The sequence below is a fragment of the Hippopotamus amphibius genome, chromosome 8 (genome assembly GCF_030028045.1).
Source record: "Hippopotamus amphibius kiboko isolate mHipAmp2 chromosome 8, mHipAmp2.hap2, whole genome shotgun sequence".
Lineage (NCBI taxonomy): Eukaryota > Metazoa > Chordata > Mammalia > Artiodactyla > Hippopotamidae > Hippopotamus > Hippopotamus amphibius.
Window position 1 is genome coordinate 82,811,611 of NC_080193.1, and position 18,124 is coordinate 82,829,734.

The 18,124-nt window shown below is 37.1% G+C and overlaps 1 protein-coding gene across 4 annotated transcripts in view; it reads left to right on the forward strand.

The window, feature by feature from the left end:
• The window catches only part of DOCK10 (dedicator of cytokinesis 10), a 261,399-nt gene that overhangs the window by 135,753 nt on the left and 107,522 nt on the right, over nucleotides 1-18,124 (forward strand). For all 4 annotated transcript variants that reach the window (XM_057744533.1, XM_057744534.1, XM_057744532.1 and 1 more), the window contains exons 4-7: nucleotides 6,409-6,491; nucleotides 17,246-17,318; nucleotides 17,588-17,710; nucleotides 17,957-18,091. In XM_057744533.1, coding sequence (XP_057600516.1) covers nucleotides 6,409-6,491; nucleotides 17,246-17,318; nucleotides 17,588-17,710; nucleotides 17,957-18,091 — 414 coding nt within the window. The remainder of the gene's footprint in view (nucleotides 1-6,408; nucleotides 6,492-17,245; nucleotides 17,319-17,587; nucleotides 17,711-17,956; nucleotides 18,092-18,124) is intronic.

Sequence of the window (18,124 nt, forward strand, 5' to 3'; positions counted from 1 at the left end):
AAAGCCATATTTATTTTGCAACTTCAAGAATTTAATGGAAAAACGATATCAAAATCTGTTGTTGTCCTGTATATGATTTAGTCTTAATTATATGTAATGATTTTTTTCTATCATGGTCAGAACAAAATGGATCACCCAACTTTTTTTTACACTAAATGTCTGACAGTAAAAATAATAAACATAAAAGTGTTGATAAAGGTAAATTCAAATGCATTTACTCCTCAGTGGCATTAGGATAAAATGTGTATGGAAAACACTGTTGAAAACAATGAAAACAAAGTATTTTTGTGTTTCGTATTAACCACCCCGAAGAAATTTATTTCCTCGTCGCTCAAATCCCTAGAATAATGGTCTTGTTTCCAAATAAGCAGAACGGTCCCAATTCTAAATTGGCATCCCCTAATCTTCTCCACAATAAAAATGTTTGATGGTAAGTGAATAAAGACAGAAATATGTCAGAGATCCTGGAGTATAAAAATAAAAAATAACCCATCATAAGTTTGAACCTAAAATTTCAATTGCATTAAATTAAAACCCAGATTTTATGACTTACATGAAAAGAATGATTAGACGATAATATTATCAAGGTTTTTTTTTAGTACCATCCATTATTTACGTCCTGACAGAATCCCGACATCTAGCTGGGAAATTAGAGTGTATGTCCCCAGATTAGGCACAGGTGTGATTTCTGAAAGTCTAATTTTAAAGTTTGTTCAGTTGCCTTAATGCCATGCATTTTGAAAAGACAAACCAAACACCTTGATTCATTTTCAATTTAGAATCAACGAAGATAGCCATTTAGGCTACTCTGTAATTCAAACAAAATAGTTTAAACATGATTTTCATTTATGGTTGGCATTTGATATGACATTCTATTTTACATTGTACATGCATATTTATATACATAATAACACTATCTACAAGGGTGAATCAAAAATTATCCACACTCTGGCTGTAGCATTTATAGAAGTTTTAATATAACCGGAGTGTAGATAATTTTTGACTCACCCTCATAACATCAAGTAATATTTTTAAAAAATAGACTCAGAATTTTATTAAATAAGATTGTATCATGATTTCTGAAACTGAATCAGATCTAGTTACATCATTTATTTTGTCCAAATTGATTTTCATTCTCTCCTGAGTGTAATATGTTTTAAAAGATCACTGTTTAACTTATTTTTATTGTGCAGAAATTAATGATTGCATTTGAAAGGAATATATAATGTGGTCCAGTTAAATTGAAAAAATGTTTTCAGTGCCTTTTCTTTTTCTAAAATATCAATGTATTTATTGTGTGACCAGTGTCCTGATTTGCAGGAAGTTTCATATTCTACCTGTTGGCCTGGCTAATAGCATCTCCTTTCACTTTGAAATGCCTCAATGTGGATAATGAATTATCCAGCCACTCTTTCAACACATAATTTGCCTGAATTCACTTAACTTCGTGATGCTGCATTTTCAACATTTATACAATAGCCAATACTTCTAAACTTCATAAAGAATGGCATTAATATGAAAATTACCACCATCATTCTACAAATACAGAATTAATCCCAGTGGTGACTAAGGGCCTAAAAGTACACCTTTTGTGGTTGCAAAAGTCTTTTTGGCAAGAAAGTAGTCATATAACTAAATAAACTTCTATAACCAGAAAAAAAAATAATTTTGCATCTAAAAGGCCATCTATTACCTGCTTATTACTCTGTAGCCAGAATCTAATACTCAGCCTTTGTAAGAGATGGACAAATTACATTGCCAAACCCTAATTGCTATTTGAGGTAGGTAACATGATTTGAATTGATTCTGATGATCCTCTAAAAAGAAAGGAAAAGGGGGAAAAATTAAATGTTTTGTTTAGAGTATTTTAGGGTACCCTTTACAGTTGCCCAATCTTTTCTGAAGTATTTAGATTTTTAGAACTTTTAAGGTGTCCTGTTTAGTTATTTCTAAAAAAGAATTTAGGAGATTCATTCATTCAACTGGTATCTGTTGAATGTACCCTGTCAATAAAACCCCATGCTGGAGTTGATATGCTCTCTGCTCTTTTAAAAGGCTGTGCCTACTTAAGGGAAAGCTAGAGGGTCATCTCAGTTACTAGAGTTCCCTGTTGGAAACTGGGACCCTAATGCTTTCAGTTCACAGGCAGGTAGCATGACACGGAAAGAGTCACATTGTCACTCCAGTGGAATGATGGATTTCAAGGCCCCCTCTAGAGATTCTGATTCAGTGACTCCCTCATGGCACCCAGGAACCTGAATTTTAATTAGCAACCCCCATGGACACAATACAATTTAGAAAACACTATCTTAATGGTTTAAAAGCCTTCGACCAAGTTGACTTGGCTCAATATTTTTGTGTCTAAACACATAAAGACGGCAAGATAAAGGCTGAACAAGCAAACATAATAGACAAATAAAATGTGAACCGGGGCATTGCTGCTTGGAAAAATTAACCAGCTCAGCAAACTTTTGCTGATATTCAGTCTTCATCTTTGCAGCAGACTGTGGTAGTCTCCCATTCTCAAGGGGGTAAGAAGTGGGTATTTTGAAATCAGTGTTGTGAGATAGGTAGTTTTTAAGGGCAAAATGGAGCTGTTGCCTTATTAAACAAGCAGAGATGTAGCCTGTGACTTTGAATTCGCAGCAGGTCATTTCAACTTAGTTTTTGGACAAAGGGGAGTTGTAGTCATAATTATAATAGTACTTAATGATCTTCTTAGAGTGAGTGTGTGGGCTGGAACAAAGAATAGAGAATAATTTTCTATGAGTAACATTTCCAAAATGCCTAACTATGTAGGAGAAACATTTATGTGTTTGTAAAATGCACTGGCTTTCTCAGAATTGGAGAAATCACAGATTTTCTAGTCCAACCCTAATCCTCATCTACCCCTCACCAGATACAAGAAGCTTAACAAATAAATTCACAAGGAATTTGATTAAAACAGAACGCTGTGATCATCAGAGCTAAGATAGTTTCTCCAAAACTGTACTTGAATAAATGAAGAAAAACAAGTTATTATCAGCTATCGTGAATGTGATTTATAGATTGAGTCAAACTTGCTGAGAAAACTGATTTTTTTAAAAGCAGGTATTTATTAATTACTTACCCTCTGTTAGGTGCTTTATAGGAATGGATCCTAATGAAGGTGGTATTATTTAGACAGACTTAAAAAATAGATATTAATTCACTTAATTGAGATCTCACAGTTAATACCAAAATTCAAAGCCAGGTCTGTCTGACTCCAAGACAGAAACAGAAACACCATAGAAAATATCTGGAATGATTGTCCAGATGCGATTTTTTTTTAAAAAGTCTGCAAAGTCTGAAATCATCAAGCAGCTCATAAATTAGTTGAATGGACTTTTTGAGTCAGACAAATCCAGTTTGAAATCCTACTTCTACCACATGTGGGATCTTGGGCAAAAATCTGAGCCTCTCCTTGCCTCTGTGATCTATAAAATGGGAATATAAAATCTCATGGAGTGCTCATTAAGATTATATGTAAAACACCTGCTCAAACAGTATCTGACAGGCACTTGCCACTGCAAAACTAAAAAGAGGTAGTTCTTTACTAGACTGTACTACTATAAGAAAGTACCCCCTTCATTTTTGGTCAGTGGAATTCAGGATTACCATATCTCAGGTTTGGTTAAGCCTGTGACATCTCGTGAACATATGTGTAATGTGTGTGAATATACATGTTTATCATGGTTAAACGTAGGTACTATGCATAGCAAGAAAGAGTAATAAGACAATGCACATTTGTCCCACTGAAACCTCCAGATTAGGAAGTATAGTAATAGATATTATGAGATAGAAATTTCTAATCCAGTCTAATACCCTGAATGTTCAGTTGCTAAATCAGAGATCCTAATAAATAAAATGATTTGACCAAAATCATGTTGGAAGTCAGCACTAGTTCCAGACCAAGAACAAAGCCCTGTAGCTCCTGCTTCAGTGAAATACCCTCCATTCGCAATTTTTTTTGTAAAGAATATATGTTAGTTTGGCAATTTTTATCAAGAATCTTTAAAATATTTTGAGTACTCTATCCTAAGAAAATAATCCAAAATGGGTCCAACTTGGGGAAAAATGGGAGGACCAAATTCATAAAGAAATGCTCCGCAACATTTTTTTCTACAATGGCGCAAAATGTGGAGTAGCTGTAGTCACTGCTCTCTCTGTCCTCTTCTATAAGTCTTTGCTCAAATGTCACCTTCTTTGTAAGACTTATCCTACCCATTCTATTTAAATTGTCCCTCCTTCCCCAACTCTATCCGTCCCCCTACTTCTGCTTTATTTTTCCATGACACTTACCATTTCCTGATACATTACACAATTTACTTATTTTTGTGTTTATTGACCAGCTCTTCACAGGGTCATATTTTTCAAGAGGGCCTTAAATTTTTGTCCCTTATTCACTAATGTATTTGCATCATCTGGAAAAACTCTGAGCACACAGTAAGGTTCAATAATGTTTATTTACCAAATTAATAAACGGATGGTTTCCAAAACCAAGAGACCAGGTTGGTCAATTAGGGTATGAGACTTTATTCTACTTATTTAAAGTGGTCATAAAATTTAGAAAGCAAAAGTAAAAAATCTTTAGAATATGCCATTAAGTGAATAAAAACAGTATTCCAATTCAAATATATACTTAGAAGGGAACTAGGTAAAACTATGCACCAGAAAAAAAAGAGATGGAAAGGGAATGCAAAAAAGAGGTGGGTTTTATGCTTTTTGTTTTCCATTTTGTATCGTTTGAGAACTACAGGAAAGTGTAGAGAAAGGAAAGTAAGTGAGAGAGGTGGAAAAGAACCGTGACCATGAATGTTTTGCCTCCTTGGATTGGGATGCCGCAGTCTTCATGCTCCTTGCCTGAATTCCTGGCATCTTATCTAAAATGAAGATGGAACTTTTTAGACAAGGAACATATCAGGGCTCAGTTTTCCTCTTATTTCCAGAAACATGTGGTTTGCACCGTTGGCTCAGGAATTGGCAAATTAAGAAATTTAATTTTAGCTAAATATTGTTTTGTTCACATTCCTCTTCTCCATCCAGAGTCAGTACCCATCCCCTGAATCCCCTTTGACTGTTACCCATGTCCGTTTGCCTTGTTGATGTTCTGTTTTTAATCTCATCTCTCCTGTCCCCCTGCTGCCCTCCTCCCACTCCTATCTATCTTTGTCCTAGTGTCATGCATTGTTTGCCCTCAGTCCCCATGTGTGTGTGGGTGTTTCCTTGGACAGATAAAGCTATGGTGCTGAGAAAGTTTGAGGCCTGAGAAATCCAGGGTGGCTGAGGACCCCTAACCCCTCTCCCTGCCTTTCCCGTGCCTCCCGAGCCAGGAGCCCACACCCTGCGTTCTCCACCCACCTTTCTACACACCGCTCTGGGCCATTCCCTCCCGCCTGCTGTTTCTGCAAAGACAGTGCCAGTGGTTTCTTTGCTCTAACACTTCCACACCTTGAATAATGACTCTCACGAAAAGATTTCATTTGCTGTCCCCTTCTTGGTCACAAAGACGATCTGAGGTCTCATCTCTCACATTGCAGCAAGTTTACTGCTCCTCATTTTTCTCCATTAATGCTAGAGGACAGGGTCTCCTCATAGTCCTAGTGCTGCTGTTTAATCCCCAGATTTGTGTAGTTTTAGAATCTTAAAGGAATCTTGCCAGCTAGTGAAGCCCCGTTCCTACTCTATGGTCAGTACAATGCCAGGTGCTTGGTCAGTGTTTGGGAAATATTTGCCATCAGGAAGTACTGGAAACTCAGCCATTATGAACCACTAGAAGATAATTCTTTCACTCTATTCACTTTTTTTAGAAGTTTTTTGGTCATCTTTATTCACATATACTTATAAAATTGATGAATAATCAGGGAGAAGGCTGGGCTCAGAAGGCAATGAAGTAAAACTGAAAAACTGATTTTAAGCTGACAACAGGGTTGACAGAAGGAGGAAAAGGAAAGGTTATTGATGCAAGAACACAAAGAAATGGGCTAGTTATGACGAAAGGATGGCATATAAATAATAACATATTTCACTACTAAGAACTGTTAAATAAAGGAAGGGTTGCCAAGGAAAGCTGAATAATGAATGTACTTGAGGTTAGTGACATATCTGGTTATGATTCAGAGGATGATTGAATTAGGCTTTGCTTGATGGAGAAAAATAGAATAAATATGTTAAATGGTTCCTCCTCTAAGAGTCTAGGAAAGGTTAGATTTCCCTTTCACTGGGAAATGAAACGATTATACTGAGCAAGCCCCTTATTTACCCTAAAATTGCTAACATAGCTACCTTAACATTAACCAAGAGATTATGAACTCTGAATTCACCGTGCTTCTTGTCAGGACAGCTGCTTTTTTAATGATAATTTTTAATTGTCTTTTTCTTTCCTTTCAGGCTTGTAAATTTTATAGTTCCCAGTGGTATGTGGTAAACTACAAATATGAGCAGTATTCTGGAGACATTCGACAGTTACCTCGGTAAGAATCTATTATGAGTACTCCTTGGCTTTTTCCATATATAAACTCTGTTCCCTAAGTTCTGCCATTGTTTATGAATAAAGTACATTAATCTAGTAACAAGGTGTGTTTTACAAAAAGTAAATATGAGTCACGATAGAACATTGTGTTCAACAACATATTGTTTGTATCTTCACAGAATTGAGATGAGAGAAATATACTCATTTAGGTTTCAAACTAACTCTTAAAGTATCACGTCATTCCTTTGTGAGCTGTCCTTTCAATAGCAGATATAAGAGGATTAAAAAAGTCCAATTTAGATCAGAAATTTTTTCTGACAATATTCTGTATATGTCATTTGCCATTGGTTTCATGTATTGATGTTTTCACGCTGGGGTATCAAAAGGCATGAAAATAAACAACCTCCACAGGAATGATAAATGTCTAGGAACAGAAAGAAGGAAAAAGAAACACCTAATATTTTCCGGATTATGGGGAAATAAAATCTTTAGAAGAAGGTGACTTCATTCTGCACGTGCTCAAATGTCACCTCTATAGAGAAGCTCACCTGACCAACTACCTAACCTAGAGCAGTCATTTATTCTGTGTCTGTGTCCCCCACTAAAGTAAACTCCCCCAAAGGGCAGGGATTCTTCCTTGCAGAATCCCATGCAGGCCTAGGAAAATGCCTGGCACATAGTAAGTGTGCAATAATTACTTATTGGATAAATAAACTGAGTGAGTAGCAAATTTTAAAATATAATAATCCTGGATGGGCTTGGAGTTGCTTAAATTCAAAGAACTGCAACGAACTGGAATCTCCCAACACACTAGTTCATCAAACTAAAATGGTGCACGTCATCCAGAAAAAACACGATAGTCAAAAGTTACTTTTTATGAATGCTTTTCTCAAGTGAAACTTTGAGGTCATACACATTGCATCTAACTTCTTATTGGACATATGGTTTAGATTTGGGCACCACTTTCTAAGATTTCCCGTGCCCCTAGAAACATCTTTTCCACACGGGGATACTTGGAAGTGCTGCTCTCAATTCCTGAATGCAGAATTTGAAGTGGGGTGGGGGGTGCTTATGGAGTAGCTCTGAGAAGGTGACATTTGAGCTCAGATCTGAAGGAACAGTAGCTGCCCGCACTGTGATCTTTGGGACGGGGTGCCCAGAGGAAACAGCAGGGACAGATGCCGTGGTGGGAACCAGAGCGCTCATTCTAGCAGAATGACAATCAGCAAGGCTGCACCCAAGGACTGATGAAACCATGGAACTAGGCAGGGGACCTTTTGGGCCCTGGAAAGGAGCTTGGATTGTATTCTCATTGCTGCAGAAGACTAGAAATTTGTAATCTAGAGTGTGACATGATCAGTTTGCCTCTTTAAGAGATTACCTGCTGTACTCTATGGACAGTGGGATTGTAACAGTGAGAATTAAAAAAAAAAAAAAAAAAAGAGGGGAGGAGGCCATTTCTTTTGGAGTTGCATATCTGTGAAGAGAAAAGCAATGTTCCTCTAAAATACCAAGTCTTTATTCAAAACAGTGAATGTTAACTTTCACCAAATCTCTGAACATTCCTTTAGATTCAGGTCACTCCTAATAGATAACCGCCTTTAACTTCATGTTGGGAAGTTCTCATCACATCCTCGGCCTTCGTGAATAATTATTACATTCAGAACGTTTGGGCCTTAGTCACACAATTTTTGTAGCTGCAACTGAAAAGCAAAGCATTTTTTAACATTGAGACTTCCTCTTTCTGAAAATAGTTCTGAGAAGTGGTTACAACTTGGAGGCCATGTCCAAGTACTTGGAAGACTGTATATAAAGGGAGAGAGTGTAGAAACAACTGTTTAGCTGCCATCTGGCATAAAAACCTACCTACTGTCTTTAGGTCTATTGAATCTTTAGTGGCTTTATCTCTGAACACCGTTCGTCTTTTCTTGTATTCATGATGCCATAAAGAAAAATAAATTAATTCAAAAACTCACATTCTTCCTCTATGAGAACAAAAGAGAAAGCACCTCCAGTCAGAACAGGGTTTGGATATCATTGTTGAATTGGAATTCTTATACAGCATGAGAAGAAATCTCATGAGAAGAAACTCAAAAGTAACTGAAATATTGTTAAGAATTTCCCTCACTTTAACTAAAGGATGTGGAAGTTGATACCAAGAAGGGGAAGACTAAGACTGCCACTAAGTAAGAAACTGTAATGAACTGTATATGTGTGCTCAAAATGAAAATCAGAAGTTCTAGAATAATCCTCACGTATCCCCTAAATGAATGACGACTGGAATATTGAATAGTAAAAGTATTTCTTTAATGACTTTATAAAGCTAAGCACTCCCCACTAAAGACTACACATATTTAGGTCAGTAGTGGAAACATAATTTACTTGGGCCTTCTGAGACTATTAGAAGTAAATCATTCTCATACCTCCTGGATTAGGAGAATTCTCCTCTGTCTGCTACCAATTTAAACTGACCATTTCTTTTTATGGATTGCTGAGGCTTTAAAATAAAAACTTGCCATTATGGGGAAGTGAAAAAAGATGTGTGTTTATCGCCCTCATTTTTAGTCTTTAAATTTAAAATTGTGTTATCATTGACTCTTAAGAACTTCATTCTTTTTAGTGTCTGTTCATAGGAAGATATTGGAGAGAGACTTTATTCCAGGCTAGAATGTAAAATGTAAAGCCTTCACGCATTAGAAATAAAAATCAGCACTGAAATTGGTGTTCCTAGGAGACAAGAATGTCATAAAAAAAAAAGTATGATGTCACAGGAGCCAAGAATATACAATGGGGAAAGGATAGTCTCTTCAACAAATGTTGGGAAAGCTGACAGCCACAAGTAAAAGAATGAAACTAGACTACTAGCTTACACCACACATGAAATTAACTAAAAATGGCTTTATTACTTGAGGATAAGACTAGAAACTGTAAAACTCCTAGAAAAAAACATAGGCAATAAGCTCCTTGACATTGGTTTTGGCAGTGATTTTTTTTTTTTTTTTGGATCTGACTCCAAAAGCAAAGGCAACAAAAGCAAAAATAAACAAATCAGACTACATCAAACTAAAAAGCTTCTGTATGATGGAAATCCTCAACAAAATGAAAAAGCAACCTACTGAATGGGAGAAATATTTACAAATCATATACCTGATGAAGGGTTAATATCTAAAATATACAAAGAACTCAGACAACTCAGTGGCAAAACAAAAACAAAAAACAATGATCGTATTAACAAATAGGCAGAGGATCTGAATAGATATTTTCCCAAAGAAGACGTACAGATGGCCAGCTGGTACATGAAAAGATGCTTAATATAACTAATCACCAGGGAAATGCAAATCAAAACCATAATGAGTTATCGCCTCACATCTGTTAGAATGGCTTTTATGAAAACAACCAGAGATAACAAGTGTTGGTAAGGATGTGGAGAGAAGGAAACCCTTGTGCACTCTTGTTGGGAATGTAAACTGGCACAGCCACTACGAAAAACAGTATGGAGATTCCTCAAAAAATTTAAAATAGAACTACCATATGATTCAGCAATTCCATTTCTGGGTATTCATTCGAAGAATACAAAAACACTAATTCGAAAAGGTATACACACCCCCATGTTCAATACAGCATTATCTACACTAACCAAGATATGGAAGCAACTTAAGTGTCCACCGATGGATAAATGGATAAAGAAAACGTGGCATATATACACAATGGAATACTATTCAGCGATAAAAAAAAAAAAAAGAATGAAATCTTGCCATTTTCAACAACATGCGTGGACCTTAAGAGCGCTATGCTGAGTGAAAGAAGTCAAACAGAGAAAGACAAATGCCATATGATCTCACTTAGATGTCGAATTTAATAACAAAAGCCAAAACCAAATAAATAAATAAATAAGGTCACAGATACAGAGAACAGATAGATTGTTGCCAGAGGTGCGGTGAAGGGAATCCAAAGGTACAAATTTCCAGTTACAAAATAAATAAGTCATGGGAATGGAACATACAGCTTGGTGACTAGAGTTAACAATACTGTATCAAATATTTGAAAGTTGCCAAGAGAGTAGATCTTAAAAGTCCTCATCACAAGAAAAAAAAAATTTCTTAGTAGCTATGTATGGAGACGATGTTAGCTAGACTTGTTGTGGTGATCATTTCACAATATATACAAATATAGTATGATTATTTTGTACACCTAAAACTAGTATAATGTCATCGGTCAATTATACCTCAATTTAAAAAATATGAAACAAACAAAAAAATATGATGCTACAGATTTCATTAATCTGCTGGGTAATATACAGAGTTATATGACATATTTCAAAGTTTTACCACAATATATGACATATTTCAAAGTTTTACCACAAAGTTTTACTTGGGTGGATATAAAGAAGAAATTTTCATAGAGTATACTCCATGATAGAAGATCAAATAAAATGGGACCTGTCTAGTTGGGCTGATTTGGAACCGGATTTTTTTTTTTAAGTAAAAGAACACTTCTTGAGTGTCGATAGTGAGCCAGAATGTGCTGGACGCCATGTGTACATTGTCTCATTGAACACGCATGACCCCATGGAGTAGGAACTGTCTTCCCTTTTGTATAAAGGAAAGCAGAGCACCAAAAGCGTTAGTAACTTGCCCCGAACCTCATTCCATTTAAGCATACCCACACTCCTTATATGGAGTATAGAGGTAATTTGGGTATAGAAATGAGAAATAAGGCTGACCAGAAATGGCAGTTCATGTTGGGTCCAGACAGCAGAGGGTGAAGTCCCTGTTGAGCTCTCTGTCTCCGGAGCCCAAAGGCCCCATAGAGACTCATAGTACTCTTGGGGGAAGAATTTTACCTTCAGCAGCCAGAAGTGCTTATCTTCTAATGATTTCCAGAAGAGAGAATGGTCACGCTCAATAGCCCTGCAGATGTGAGACCGAGTAGTGATGATGGTTACTTAAATACAAGAAGGCTGTGCCCGGTGGGTAAGTGGGAAGAAGGATGAGAAAGAAGAGTTCTCAGTAGCCCCCATGTCTCAGCAATGGACTAAAGGCTCTGCCAGTGCTCTCCAGAGCATTTTCTTACAAGGCTGACCTCACCTCCCATTTCTCTCCATCCCTCACTGCACTCCAGCCCCACTGCGGTCCACTCCTGGATGCTGCAAGCCTGATCCTTCCTCAAGACCTTTGTTCACCATTCTCTGTCCAGAATGGTCTTCCCCCAGATCATCACATGGCCAGCTTCTTATCCTCAACCGAAATGGCCATCTGGACCACCCTTTCTAAACCTGGCTTCTGGCCCCCTAACTAGATCGCTCTTTTCTCTTCCCCTCTTTAATCTTCTCCACAACCATTTTCATCCAGGGAAATTACCTTGTTCATCAACGCTTCATTATCAACTCTCTCCTCCCTTAGAAGGCGAGCTTCCTCAGCTCAGGGATTTACTTTCTGATACCTGGTTGTCATTATTGCAGGTCTTGTATGTGACAGGGACTATCTGGGAACTGGATCATTTAGTGACGAGGAGGAACAGAGAATTAACACAGCTCCCAACTCACAGTGAATTTGATCGAGCAAACTTAGATTTAAGAAAAGCCAGCAATGAAAATGAGCACGCACATTCCCCAGTCCCCCACCTCTAGATAGGACCTCAGTTGACACTCACTGGTCTGCACATTTTTTTTTAATGAACAATAATTTCCATATGAATATGACTAAGGATTAATGCAGTTGGTTGAGTTTTGCTAGTGATTTCATTATCAGTCTATCATATCTTATGATTTATTTTTGAGTCATAATACTTCAGTGAACTGAAAAGGAAAGCTTAGAGAAAATTTGGTTTCATGAGAGAGTTTGGAGACCTCACAAGTTGTAATGTCATAACATTTGGAAAATTCTTAAAAATTTTTTCAGTATTTATATGAAACCCTCTTCTCTCTTTTCAAAATCATCTGTCCTTCAAAAATACCAGGGAAAAATACTTGAGAAATTTATACTCAACATTTTCTTTGAGAATAGTTGTGTGTGTGTGTGTGTGTGTGTACAATTTTTTAAATTTTCCTTAGTATTAAAAAATTCAGGAGACATCATTTTTCATCACACTTTAGATAATTTCAACACTTTTTAAAAAATTCCCCCTATATTTTATTGTGCAAAATTTCAAACATACAAAAAAAGGTTGGAAAACTTATACAATGAACACCCATATTCTCACCATCTAGAATGTATCTTTACATTTTGCTATATGTATTTTATGACGTTATCCATCCATCCACCCATCCCTCTAGCCATCCATCAGTCCATCTTACATTCTGATCATTTCAAAGTGAGTTTAAAATACCAACACACTGCCTGCTGCCCTTCTACACACTTTAGAATGCATACCATTAACTAGAGATACATACGTTTACAGTTTACTTTTTTCTTTTGAGGGAAACTTTGGGAAGAAATCCAAGTTGTAAGTGAACCACAGGATGACTTTGACTATGCATACAAGCTGTGCCCCTAAAACCCCTGCTAAGATAAGGAACATTATCACCCTCAAAGTGTTCATTGCTACCCTTTCCTGGTCAGTCCTCACCCCTACATCCCTCTCTCCCCAGAGACAACCACTGTTCTGATTTTCTTCACCACAGATTAGTATACTTGTTCTAGACCTTCACAACATTGGAACCATGCTGTGTTTGTTCCTGTGTTTCCACCTTCTTTGACTCAGCATGATGTTTTGAGTGATGTCTACATTGTTGCGTGTGTCAATAGCTCCTTTCCCTTTTGAGTAACATTCTTTGTGTGGATCTGCTACAGTTTGTTTAACCATTCCATCAATACAGCATTTTGAACTGAGCTGTGCATGTCACTTTATTTTTTTTTATTGGAGTATAGTTGTTTTACAATTTGTGTTAGTTTCTACTGTATGAAGAAGTGAGTCAGCTATATGTATACATATATCCCCTCCCTCTTGGGCCTCCCTCCCATCCTACCCCCCCACACCCCCCCCCCCCCCATCCATCTAGGTCATCACAGAGCACCGAGCTGAGCTCCATTGACTTTTGTGAAACTTTGACTCTCATTTATAGGCTATCTCTGTTGTTATTTACAATTCTCTACTGGGAGGTTTGTGGAAAAACCCTCACAAGTATTTAGCCTTGTACATTGAGATTCATGAAAACCTTACTTTGTTTCCTTAATTCTTTATGTCATTGCTAGTTTGAAAGGCTGTTCCTTCTCTACTTTCTTTACACTTTTGTACTTATCTTTGCAGAAATGAGAGTTAGGCTGAGGACCATGGCCTCTATTGCAAGCCACAATTATCAAGAACACATGCCTATAAAATTATTCTTTTGTAAGGAAGAGAAGGAAGGATAGGCCATGTGAAAAGAGGACAGGATAAAGAATTCAGAAACGAATCGTATCAAGGTCAAAGGGAAACTGACATGAAAGAACTAGCTTATTGTTTAGGGCCACCCCTGAGCCAAACGTTGACCTTCCACATTCCTGTTTGTCTTTGCTGCCTTGTCCTCAGTTTTCCCTACTCATCCCTTTATCTTTCACTTGGGCTGTGTCCTTAATAGTGCCTTTACTGCCCTGCCATCATTTTAAGAATCCTGGAACACTCACGCCACCTCCTCTGCAGACAAAATACTTTGAGTAATTGCTCTGAAATCAGCCCTTTGAACCTGCCTGTGAATCTCAGACAATGTTTCACCTCTCTCTGGAGCAGGGGTTGAGGAAAGAGTTGTGTTTAAGCGCTTTATTTTGCCAATCACATGAAAAGGCAAAAGGGACTGCTTCTGGTTCAAGGAATGTCAAGATTTTGTTAAGGAGAAGAGGAGTGTTTTTGGTTGGATAGGAAGACTTTCCCAGTGGTTCCAAAATAACAGTGTGGTCTGCTACTTGTTCTGCCTTCGTATAAGGTTGACCCTAACCAAAAGAGGCAGAACAAGTTAACATCAGTGGCAGCTGACACAAGTGAACTTGAGTATCTCTAAGATTCTGCAAGAGGAAGAAAGAACTACAGGTACACGAGGATCCTTTGAAAGAGAAAAAATGGCTGCAATCATACTTTACATGCTTATTAAAGATGATTTGAACTAACCTGTCCTTAATGTAGAAAGTAACGTTACAGAGATAAGGCTTCTTTCCATCTCTTTCACTATGTTTATGTGAGTAACTGTTATGGACCTCATTTTCTTCTCAGCAAAATAGCGAGATTAGACTAGACGTGGATCCCCAGTATTTGCGTACAAAAGTCTGACTATGTGCAGATACAATTTAATATATACTACTTAGTACATATTTAAACTTCGGTATAAAGTTTCGATCTTGGTATCCATTTTTGAACTTCTTTGAGCTTGCAAATAAGTCATGGATGAGGACGGCTGCATGATGTACTAACGTTTTTGAAATTTGTACTAACACATTTCCACGCAAGTAAATTCATATACATTAATTAGCAAATGTTTATTGATCACTTACCATGTGTCAGAACCTGTGGTGATGATAACCTTGAAATACATGTTTCTTATCATTCTTCTTTTGAAGCCTGTGGCTTTTAAATAAGACTGTTACCATTCGTAACTACTTATCTGTGGGTCTTGGGATGTCCTATCAAAACTGTGTAACCAAAACAAAATAGAGAAGTAAATTGGAATTAGGACCGAAGTGAGATATCATTTATAACACTCAATATCAAGTACTGTGTATCCCAGAATAGCTTTATTTTTATTAGTTATGAATTTTGTTAGCAAGTAACTATCATTAATTTGAATGTATAAAATCAATTCACAATAAGATACTTTTTAAAAACCTATTTAACATGTTGGAGGTGCCTCTTAGGATTTTTGATCACCAAAAAAATGTGTCCTACTGCTAAAAAGAACATCACCAAGATGACTTCCCAAAACAAAGTTTTAAATTATACCTTATCATATTATCTCACTTCTGTGATATCCTTGTTTACCTTGCCTATCAATAATTCAGTCAGCAAATGCATATTGATCATGTCTACAACAGGAAAGAAAAAAGCTGAGTGAGATGTAGATGGGACTTCACTAGAGCCTCTGGCTTTAAGAAATGTATAATCTGATGGAGGGCTAGGACAGGTGTCCAAATAACAGAACCAGGCAAGCATCATAAGAGACGTATACTCAGCCTCTACACGGAGAGTCTCCTAATTCTGTAGATCCAGGATGCCTTCATGGAAATGACTTTGGGAGCACAAACTCTCATCAGGTTACAGTGGAATATTGTTCAGCCTTAAAAAGGAATGAAATCCTGATACACTCCACCATATGAATGAACCTTGACATTATGCTAAGTGAAATAAACCAGACACAAAAAGACAAATATTGCATGACTCCACTCATATGAAATATCAAGAATAGTTAATTTCACAGAGTAGAACAACGGTAACCTGGGGCTGGGGAAAGGGGAAAATGGGCAGTTATTGTTTAATAGGTACAGAGTCAGTTTGGGAATAAAAACGGCCTGGAGATGGACAGTGGTGATGGTTGTACAGTGTGAATCTGCTAAATGCCACTGAACTGTGCACTTAAAAAGAGTTAAAATAGTAGTTCTTCTGTTATGTTTATTTTACCACAGTAGAAAAAAACATTGATCAGGTAGGGAGTATGTGGTTTTGATTACAGGCTTTCCACAATTTAATAGTGAGACAATTTTTTTGTGCTCTTTCTCTACTGTGAGCTGGGAATGGGCATTTCTATGTCTTTCAGAAGGGTGGTAAAGAATATTTTGAATTCATTGGAATCCACTGAATCCCTATGTGGATGTATGGTGTAGCGATTTGATGAATACGTACATAATATATAGATGTGTGTCTGTATATACATATACACATGTATGTACATACATGTGCATATAAAGAATGCTTGGTCATTCACCTTGCTATCTGGAGTACTGTTACATAGAAAACCATTGGTAATGGGAATAGTGAATGTCCCCCTGGGCTTTTTTCTCAATAATCAGATTCTGAGGTTGCTTCTACATAATATAAATCATTTTAAAGAAAACAAATCTCCCATGCCAATTCTCCATGTAGGGTTTTCTAGTTAGGTATAAAGGAATGTCTGAATTTTATTATACTGTCTGGTTTCCATTCAACCATGTGTTATGAGATAGAATCAAGCCAAGGAAAGTTTATTTCTGTCCTGTTTTACCATTTATAGAGCCAAGTGTATGCTCTTGCTCCCCTGGATTGGTCAGTGATGTTTTGACTGAGAGGAGTTTCTGTGCTACCATGGAAATGCCCAAAGTGAGCACAATTGCCCCTAAGTCACGTTGGTGCTGACTTTTGGGAGAGGCCAAGGTTAGGGGAGCAGCGCAGCCTAGTGGCCAAAGCACTGGTTGGTTCTTCAAATGACCATCCTGTACCCTTGGGCATGCTACATAAAAGCAAAGGGGGAAAAAAGATAATGAAAATATCGCTACTTTATATTCCACTTCAAAATGTGGAGAAAGGAAAATATAAATCACCAACCCTTAAAACTGTCCCACGCCTTCATCTAATTAAAAAGGACACATGTGAATCTGTACAAATAGTAACTCTGTGGTTTAAAGTGGAGATTTATTTACTGGAGATAAGATACAGTGGTGTAGGGGTAAAGTTAATACCTCCAAAGGAAATGGGCCCCTCATGAGATTACATTATTTTATAAAAACATGTAAGAAAGCCACCAAAATAGCAGTTACCCAGCTGAAAGCAATGTCTCCAATGACAAATCAGAATCTTTTTTTTTTTTTTTAATATTAGAGCAGAATACAAACCAGAGAAACTTCCTTCACATTCCTTTGAGGTTGACCATGAAGATGCCGATAAGGATGAAGTAAGTAAATGGTGGAAAGTGAAATGTTTTAAACATGAGGATAACTAGTTCCTGTCTTTCACTAGCGTGTTTCAAATTCAGACCAGTTTCTCCTAAAGCTGCAGTAGCTGTTGGTGTGAAGGCTTTTAGACAAAATGAATCACGTTTGTTTTGAAATTGAACATGATTATTTAAGATGAGTCAAAGAGAGGAAAAGGAGTCTGATTTTTAAGTGCAGTGTCTAAGATTCACAAAAGATTGCTGAGATGCTAAGGATGCCTTTTGTACAGGATACCACTTCCCACTCATCTTCCAAGGGCGGAGGGGGAACAGGAGGAACCGGAGTTTTCAAGTCTGGCTGGCTCTACAAGGGGAATTTTAACAGCACCGTGAATAATACCGTTACTGTTCGGGTAAGGAGACATCAAGACTCATCTTTGTTTCTGCCACCTTTCTTGACACCCACCCCCACTTCGCTCACAGAACAGAGGAGAGCCATTTGCATTAAGTTTGTGTTTCGTGTCATATTTTATTTATGAGAAAGGAGGATATTCTTCTCTAGAACACTGCCCTAGAAATGTAGCACTCTTGAAGGAATTAGAAATAGTCTAATTTCTGTGAATTTAAACTACCTCCTTATATTTTTTTCCTTTATTTAGTCATTCAAAAAGCGCTTCTTCCAGCTGACTCAGTTGCCAGATAATTCCTACATCATGAATTTTTACAAAGATGAAAAAATATCCAAAGAACCCAAAGGCTGCATCTTTTTGGATTCCTGTACAGGTGTGGTGCAGGTGAGTAGAAATCTCTTTTCCTCTGAGTTCTTT